General features: G+C 42.0%; 1 protein-coding gene across 1 annotated transcript in view; it reads right to left on the minus strand.

The window, feature by feature from the left end:
* cdnf (cerebral dopamine neurotrophic factor) overlaps positions 1-9,875 on the minus strand; it is a gene marked incomplete at its 3' end in the record, with an annotated part of 41,353 nt that extends 31,478 nt beyond the window's left edge. The window contains exons 1-2 of the mRNA XM_084330301.1: positions 9,741-9,875; positions 4,635-4,762 (exon numbers count right to left, since the gene is read on the minus strand). Coding sequence (XP_084186427.1) covers positions 4,635-4,762; positions 9,741-9,816 — 204 coding nt within the window. The 5' untranslated portion in view covers positions 9,817-9,875. The remainder of the gene's footprint in view (positions 1-4,634; positions 4,763-9,740) is intronic.
* Between the last annotated feature and the right edge of the window lie 206 nt (positions 9,876-10,081).

Raw genomic sequence — 10,081 nt, forward strand, 5'->3', positions numbered from 1 at the left:
TGGGGCACTTGACCAACCCTGTATACCAGACAGTCATTTTACATTACTGAAAAAGGACCTGCTGACGGAAAGGCACGAGAAAACGCCACCATTTCACCTCCCAGAGGAGAGGGAAAATGGCATAGTCCATGGGGGATATGACTAAACGCAGTGATGTACCTGAACGCGTTCAATGAACGATCGTTCGTGAACGTGTTCGTATTTTGGGCGAACGTGAACTGAACATACTGTATTTCCGCTAGAATGAACGTAATTGAGAACGCGTTCATTCTCAGCACTGTATAACGGCGTTTAAAAGTGCGTTCATTCTCAGCACTATATTATAACAGCGTTCAAAAGTGTGCCAGATTTCATATGCCTTTCAGCCGAAAACCCAGTTAAAACACACCGTAAACAGGCTTCAAAATAATGCGGAAAGCCACCCAATCTGGCAACCGCTCTGGGCGGGGCTTCGGGGAGTCTTGTAGTATAGCAGCAGCACTCGCACTTCCAGAAGGCTCTGCAGTGCACTCGCTCAGAGTCAGACTCTACAGCATCAGCGTATGAGCATTTAAAAGAGTTTTAGTTAAAGTCTGTAAATGTTTTGCACTTTGAATATTGAACTTTGAGGTACAACCTTAGTTTCATACCTCAGCCTGGTTCCTACCTCGTGTTGTGTTAGTACAGAGTTATGTCGCCACATGTTTATATGTTATATGTTTGCACAATGACTACTTTCACTTTTGGTATATTTAGATTATTATACTTAACCTGTTAATCTGTAGACCGTTTTCGCCCTAAAGGTACATGCCTAAGTAAATGGAAGATTGCTCCACTTCTGCAAGGTCAATTTGCATGTTCTTGGTATCTAGGAACATCTAGGGACCTGGGGGTATGTATTTCCAGTGTCAGAAATATTGTGTCTGTTACTAGGCTGAGTAAATTGTAATGAATAAATTAATTATGATTATTTATGATTTTGATGATGATCAAAAATTGATACGGGGCACGAGAAAATGCTCACTGAGCTCATTCACCACCTTATTGAGATCATGTGTACAAAGAATCTAAGCAAATTAACCGCGGGAAGATGATTAAACAGAAGGATTTGTAGATACAGTAATTAATGATAATCAACCTTAATTATAAATTCATATTTGACCTTGAACTTGACCTTGACCTTATTATGGCCAAATCATACATCTATGGATAGGGGAAATGCTCCTCTTTCCAATGGCAGGGTTGAATCTGGATTTAGTCATTTCTTGCGTTTTTTACAATAATTAGCATTTTCCGATAAATTTGTATTTCCGATAAAACATATAAAACATCTGTAAAAATTTAAATATACAATTTGACTACTGTTTTTGATAGGGTTATGGTCTTTACTCTTGGCTACAAAAAAAATATTTAAAAACATTGACCTCTTAACATCCAAGCTCCTCCTGGGCGATGTCCTGCAGGGACGATTGGTATACCTGCCCCGCCTCCAATGACGCCACCGACATGGGGACGTCTGCCTCGTCGTACTCGGGCCCAGCGTAGGCCTGGCGAAAATCACCCAGGGCCCCCTGGTGCGGGTCCACGTTGGGCTCGAAAGCCTCCGAGCCTGCATAGTCGACCTCCACCGAACCTGATGGACCACTCAGGAGGCTCCCCTCCCGGGCAAGACGTTGGGCCGAAAGCCCTTGCCGCAGGTCCACAGCGCTGGACAGGCCGGCGTCCTCCAGCAACATGTGCGGCTCGCCGCCATTGCCGCCGTCGTGGCCTTCATCCCATCGGGAGAAAGAAAAAGAGGGCCGGGACTCCATCGTCCTGAACCGGCGGTCCAGAGGAACCCCCGGGCTCGACGTGGCGACCTGCCGCACGAAGCGCCCCGGGAGTCCCGCCAAACATCTTGATAAATCCATTTTTCTTTTGTTTACAATACTTCCACACTAACTAAAGTTTCACTCTGCAAGAAGGCTTCTAGCACAGCTTCCGTTGAAACAATGAGGAAGGGGGAAATAGACCAACCACACCTGGCTTTAAGCCGACCGGAGGTGGGCGTGGTCGGGCAAATAGAAGGTGCATGTGAAGTTTTCATTGAACGCACACAGGCGCTGAGTGTGTCCCATAGAGCGAAGCAGACAGCGTAGCCAAATGAAATATAACAAATGGATGTAAACATGTAATGCATACAAACACCTGTACATAGCTCGTGATGACCATATTGTGGACATTGTGTCTTATGCGGTACAAAACATCTTACCATCTAGTGCAGCAATGTACAAGCATACTAGAGTGCTACCATAATGGTTTGGTTTTACCAATAATGTCTTTGCTAACATCCCAAATACACCTGATGTTGTTTTTGTTGACACCAGCCACAAGGAGGTGCTAATCTTAGAAGTAGGCTGTGCCTTTGACCTGTACATGGACCAGGCTTTCCAGGACAAGTATATAAAATACCAACCATTGCTCGATGTGATAACCAGTGTGTAGATATAGTATACTTATATTCGGAAGTCTTGGCCATGTATATAAATGCACCATGAGCGGTCTGAGAATTGCTGCAATGTCAAAGAGAAAAGCCAAAAAAATTGCCAAATATTGCTCTGTCTCAGCTATTATTGGCAGCTTAGCCGCGAACCAAATAAAGTATTCGAACGTGTGTTTGTATGTGTGTGTGTGTGTCCCACCAGCCACGCCTCCTTCCTGTGTGTGTGTGTGTGTGTGTTTCACCAGCCGCGCCCATAGCTGTCAACTCTCACGGTTTTACCGGGATTCTCCTGTTTTTTCGACCCTCTGCACGGCCTCTTCACGGCTCACGGATTGGTACGTATTTTGTACTTATTATTATCATTATTTTTTTACAAAATGGGTGCAATTCTCCTCCGTGACGACAGGTGGCAGCAGTGTAGATTAGACCGTTATCACAGGAAGTCAGACCGTTGCGACCAGAAGAAGACAGCGACACGACCGGATAAAGCTCAGAGGAGAGAGTAGACTTCATGCACCGAGGCGGCCGCGGACCGAGCGTGTCAAATCAACTTAGCCAGTGTCTCTTGATTGCCCACTCTGTGGCTTTTGTCTCTGGAACAAAAGGTTTGCAAATCTTCTGTGGATAAAACAATACAAATGCAGGAATGTGTAAATGTGTTGGTTGGTGAACACAGCCGTTTGCGCCTCTGCGCCTCCACTGTCCCCTCCTCCCATTCCTCCACGGATAGCATGCCTTCACTGACGCCCAATTTCCTGAATGCGATTTATACATATAAATAAATTGATCCGTTTTAAAAGTTGTCGTGAATTGTCATGGTATGACAAATACAGTTACTGGTAACTCGCAGGCATTGCAGAGATATTGAGGAAAAACACAAAATCGCATTGGCTTTTTTTCTATCTCATTTTTCTCTGTAGAATGAATGAAAACTTTATTTAACAGATTGCAGAATGGGTACAATACAGTACGGCTCAATACAGACATACAGACATACTACACAGACATAATAGACACACACACTGTTCCAAAAATGATATTCCCATTTCCCACTGTTAAATTAATGACCATAGGTATTTTTTATAGCTTTTTCAGGAACATGGCATGTCTTTTTTTATCATGCATATCCTGTTACCTATATTTTGCATTTTGCACAATCAATGCGGGCGTGACCACCTGCATTTCACTGTATGTGACAAATAAACCTCTTGATTCTTCTTGAGTTGTCGTATTAATATGTAGCCTACAGTGATGAAGGTATAAAGACACTGGTAATACATTGATTGATTGCTAACTTTAACAGATGGGTACAATACAGTATTGTGCAATACACAATTGTTAAGGGGATGCAGACCAGAGAAGGACTTCTTCCCCCATTTTCAATTCATCATAACATTTATGTATGAATTGTAAGATTTCAATAAATATGAACATGTTAATGCTACTACTACATAAACTGAATTTATACTGAATTTGTCTTACACTTAATGCAGGGATGTTCACAGCATTTCACTTTCAACCAGGTATCTGATTAATTTAATGTAGCAACTAGTTCACCCAGTCCTTGTTGGACTGATAACTTTAAGTGGTTGCCTAGTGGAGATTTAGGATTCACTGACTGTAGACTGTAAGAAAAAAAGCTGCAAGAAAACTAAATGTCTGGCATCTATGGTTTCCAAATACTGTCAAATTACAGTAAAATCAAATGCATTTACAGATTACAACCTTTATTTAATGGTTAATATTTTGATAAAAGGTAATTTACTGTATTTTTATAGCATTTACACTCTACATAGTAGGAAAACAAAATAATACCGGTTTTGACCAGCAGCGACGAGGCAGCTCCATTGGGAGGGGGCGGGGCCGGGTGGGAGGGGGCGGGGCCAGGAGAAGGAGCGTGGCTAAAACCTGCACGTTTTTTCAAATCGAAATGTTGACAGCTATGGCCGCGCCTCCTTCCTGTGTGTGTGTGTGTGTGTGTGTGTGTCTCACCAGCCGTGCCTCCTTCCCCTGTGTATGTGTGTGTGTCTCACAAGCCGCGCCTCCTTCCCCTGTGTGTGTGTGTGTGTCTCACCAGCCGCGCCTCCTTCCTCTGTGTGTGTGTGTGTGTGTGTGTGTGTGTGTGTGTGTGTGTGTGTGTGTGTGTGTGTGTGTGTGTGTGTGTGTGTCTCACCAGCCGCGCCTCCTTCCCCTGGGCCACAGAGCAGGTGTTCTCCAGCGCCTCCTCCACCAGGGCGGCGCTCAGCTCTCTGTGAGCAGACGTCAGGGTCCCATACACTCGCTGGAGAAGACCCACACACACTGGAGACACAGGGTTATTATATCATAGTCTGTACCAGGGACTGTTTGTCTGTTTGTTTGTTTGTTTGTTTGTTTGTTTGTTTACACTGTTTATTTTTCTCATATTTGTGTATTCAGATAACATTTTATTGCCAATATTTATGTCTTTCTACTAGGGATGCTCGATATTGGCTTTTTTACCGATACCGATATTCCGATATTGTCCAACTCTTAATTTCCGATACCGATACCGATACCGATATATGCAGGGTTTCCCCCCAAAAAAACGGAATAATTTCAGGTAACTAATAATTTCACTGGATGCATTCAAAAGGCTTTCTAAATGTAAGCATTATCTGTACAAAATATGATCATTAAAAAAGTAAAAATTTACATTACATATCTCTTGTTGTTGAATTAAACCAACATGCATACTTTTGACAATAAATAAAATAAGAATTGGTTCTTACTTGCTTGCCTGGGTAAATAAACGTTAAATAAATGTAAAAAAAATAAATATTGTTATTGTTTTTTTTTTTTTTTTTTTACCGATACCGATATTTTCCGATATCACATTTTACTGCCGATATCGGCCGATAATATCGGTCGGCCGATAATATCGGACATCCCTACTTTCTACTATTACCCTGCCCATACCGCGTGTACCACTTCCGCAACGTATTTGATTTCGGCCTGATTGGCCGCGACGGCCACGTGACGCGTGTGGCACGCCCCCGCGGCAGCCGCAGCGGCAAGCGCGCTGCCGTTGGCGAAAGCAGGATGAGAGAGCGTAGATTTCGCTGTGTATCATTTAATCATTTATCATTTAACATTTGAAAGGCATACATTGTTGTCATACAGAAGTACAGAATACTTGTATCCAAAATGCTTCTTACTGTTACACTGTTAGAGACTGTGCTAGACAAATGGATGACTAATTCGGTCTGAAATAGCGTAACTAATAACGTTAGTAAGCACTGCTTATATGCTTATTATGTCTGCGGGGTACAGTAAACGTTTCTCCCGGTACATTCTGAAGAGCACACCGCTGTATGTTGGAGAACCAGCGGTCTTCCGCTCCTCCTCACTCGAGTGAGAGCAAAGCCGTGCGAGGGGTGCGGCACCTCGGCACAGCTCAGCCCTGTGTGAGACGCGAGCAGGAAGGAGGAGATGGGAGTCCTTCCAATCGGAATATGTTGTTTCTTTACACATATGTTGGATTATGAATATGTCTTTATATCTGTATGTCATGTATGTCATAAATGTTATGATGAATTGAAGACGGGGGACTCTGATGTAAACAAGACAAAAGTCTTTCTCTGGTCTGCATCCCCTTTGTATTGAGCCGTACTGTATTGTACCCATTCTGCAATCTGTTAATAAAGTTTTCAATCAATCAAACCCCTCCCCCTCCTCCATGCTGCTATGACACCCAAATTTCCCCAAGGGGATCAATAAAGGAATATCTTATCTTAAAAAATGCAGCTTTTGGTAAATCTATAGATAAATAAATCCAGTCTCAAGTGAGACCCAGGCAGGCTTGTTGGAAATGTTTTTTTCTTTTCTTTTTTTTCATGTTTGGACCCAAAGAAAACCGGCCAGTGAAAGATTTTGGGTCTGTCTCCCTAGTTTAAGAAACCCTGGACTACATCATTGCCGATACATTTGTCACTGAACTTGAGATGACCAGCCACTCAGCTTCTAAATCTCTATCTAAAACTGAAATGTAAGTTATTTAGCTTTACCAGCGTTTTGTGTATGTGTAGCCGGTTGGAATTGATTGATTGATTGTGACGACAGGGAGATGTCGAGATTGCAGAATGGGTACAATACAGTACGGCTCAATACAAACAATTTCTATGAGGATGCAGACCAGAAAAAGACTTTCGTCTTGTTTACATCAGGGTCCCCCATTTTCAATTCATCAGGACATTTATGACATAGGCTACAGATGTAAGAAAAAATATATATCATAAGAAAAAGATATACACCGAAGGGGAAGAAACTGTACATTGGAGGGGGTTGGGTGGGTGGGTGGGTGGGTGGGGGGGATAATTTACATGCCCTGAGTGAGTCTCGAACACAATGTGAACAGCACAAACCACATGGAATCTGATCTGTTCAATTCAGATTTGGGCCACTTTTTTTTGCAATGCAACGTCTGAACAGTCATGCGACTCTAGATTGATACTTGTCACAATTCTCTATGTCCATCTTCTTTATCGTTAATTTGCGCATGCGGGTCAGTTCAGTAACTAGAATCTGATATTGGCCACATAATTTTTTTTTTTTTATAATAATAATGTGCACACTGCACAGCCAAACAAAAATAAATCTGATCTGAGCAATACATCATAATTGAGCACTAAGGCTTGCAGTGTGAACTAGCCTAGTTATGGGGGTTATGACCAGGGGCGGATTTAGGATTGTAGGAGATCCGGGGCTTAGGGATTTTTTTTACTTCGACACCACAACCTTTAACTTATACCACCACCTTAAAGCGGACAAAAGGCACTAGAGAACACTTAAATTCACACCCTTTAATTAATGAAGCAAACTATAATCATTTAATAATAATAATAATAATAATAATAATAATAATAATAATAATAATAATAATAATAATAATAATAATAATAATAATAATAATAATAATAATAATAATAATACACTGTGTTTGTATAGCACCTTTCATACAAGAATTGCAGCTCAAAGTGCTTCACAGCAGTACAAAAAGACAGGCATAAAATTAGCACAACATTGGCAGATCAAGAGCAATGCATAAAGTGCAGACATAAAGCATAAAATAGATAGCAGCAAAATATACAAAGTCAAGGTAAGACATAGAACATTAAATCACATCGTTTTTCATATTAGGATCTAAGATGAACTCGCCGAATGTTGAGCGCCAGGACCCCCGAAAACCAGAGTATAGTCAGGTTTTCATCGTTGTTTCTTTTATTCGATATTTCCATTCATAAAGACATGCCGGCAGCCTGTGTTATCACTGGGGATGGGTCTGAGATCTCAAAAGTCCAATACCGCCGCCTACCGCCTTGCGGCCGCTATTGCACTCCATTTGAAACGATGTGGCTTGGTGTCTGTCATTTTGGAAATGACACCAGACCACCCTGAAACTACACTCATATTCACGACGGTATAAAATGGAAATGTATAGATGGAAAAATGATCTGTTTTTTGCATCTTGACTGGAAGAAACTCAATGACAATCGACAATATTATTAGATCCATAGCTATAATATATAATATAGCTTTAGGCCTGCAAACACAGCCACGTATCCCCATGTTAAAAGGTGCTGGCCTTTCAACAGTAACAGTAAACAGCGCCATCTGGCTTTGTTTACGGTTTGATTATCACTGATACAAAGTAAAATAGTGCAGTGCAATAAAATAGTTAGTGAAATAGAATAAAATAATGCAATAGTGCATTGCAATAAAATAGTTATCATCATATTTTTTCGGGAGGCCGGTAAGGAGTGCATTACAGTAGTCGAGTCGGCTTGAGATAAAGGCATGGATCTGGTTTTCAGCGTCCTTTTGATTTATAAATGGCCGTACTTTAGCTATGTTTCTAAGGTGGACGAATTATGTTTTTGTCAACTTGTTGATTGTGATTTAAAGTTTAGGTCTGAGTCTATATAACAGTGTAACACTTGTCGTATATTTATCTAAATAAAACCTGTAAATTAAACAATAGAAATTATGCACATATATGAAATAGCAAAGAACTAGGTTCTTTTCTCTTAGAAAAATAGAGACTCACAGCCATGCCAAATCACCTGTTAGGTTAACCATACATTTGAGTCAACAAGAAGGCTGTTAACTGGCCTCAGATCAAATGGCAAACAGATGACACATCTTCCTCCACAACGAACAGGGATGGTGCGCCCAATAACTAACTTTTAAGTCAAGAAGTGACGGCCTGAAGGCCAACACCCGAGTTCTGTTTACTTTAGCTAAGCAGACCAAACAGGCCATTCTGTGATACCCACTGTTAGGTTGAGTGGGTACTATATTTCCATCTGTATGAGGGTCGCATTCAGGGACACTTGGGTAAATCATTCTAAAAGGAAACTAGTTCATATCCCCTCTGTAAGGTCACCTTGTAACGCTGTTTCGCAAGACCCAAATCACTGAGAGGGGAGACCTTCTAGCCAATAGGAAAGCAGGCTCTCTGGGGTGACGGCACTGGATGGCGCAAGGGCGGGGGGGGGTTCTCTCTTCTCTATAAAACCTACAGGTTGAATGATGGAGGTGAGACAGAGACAGAGACACGGAGACACCGAGACGCAGAGAGACACGCAGAGAGAACGGAGAAGCAGAGACGGAGAATCCACCCCACCAGTTCGAGAATAAGAGACGCCACTAAGAAGCCCTCCGGGAAAAGCTGATTAGAGATAGAAAATAATTGATGCTGTGAACCAGATAATTTAAGCTGTTGGATATTCCAATAAAACAACGGTCAGACTGTTTACACCTGCCGCGCTGTCTCCGCCTCCACGTGATTTCCAAAGGACCACATTTGAATGAACTGTTACTTTAACGGGTAATACAACGAGCAGAGTAAGCTATTCCACTATACGCTAGAGAACGATCATATAGCTATAACATAGAATCATTGAGAAGATACATTACACTCAAATACAGTTAGCAGCTGGATAGACTACAGATGGAAATTAGCTTCTGCTAAATCTGGTGCAAACATATTTCCATGTAACAATGATTAATTGTCCAAAAAAAAATATATATATAGGCTATATATATTTAATTTTTTTTTTTTTTTAAATAGAATCAGGGCTTTTCAGAAAACATTCGGCCCAAGTAGCCACCCCCTAGCCCCCTATGACTAATATATGGAGACAGAAAGTAATACAAACCAAAGGGTTATATTATGGTCCCAACCAACACACATGCACACACAGCCGGGGACTATAAATAACACTCCCTATGGACATGCGCATGCTGTTGATTGCCTAACCTTCACAGTCGCCTGCTGCAGACACAGACAAAGCTCTTACGCAGAGCAGAATGGCGAGCGAGGAGAGAAACAACATGTCTCCTGTGATTATCTCTATTGGTTATTGCATTAGTGGTCAAACTCTCGTCAACTGGGCGGACCGGGTCCAACTGGGACGTCGCTGTGAACTTCAATTCCCACCAGGGCCTCTAAGAGTCGCTGCGCTGAAAAAAAGGCGACGCTACGGCGAGAGAGCAGAGTCAAAAGCAAGGAAAGAGTGCGTCACACGTCTCGTTTTAAGTATCTGATTGGCTTTAGGCGGCGGTCATTCACGTAAACGCGACTCTGATTGGGCTGTAATA

Source organism: Notolepis coatsorum, assembly GCF_963971535.1.
Source record: "Notolepis coatsorum genome assembly, chromosome: 15".
In the NCBI taxonomy this organism is placed as follows: domain Eukaryota; kingdom Metazoa; phylum Chordata; class Actinopteri; order Aulopiformes; family Paralepididae; genus Notolepis; species Notolepis coatsorum.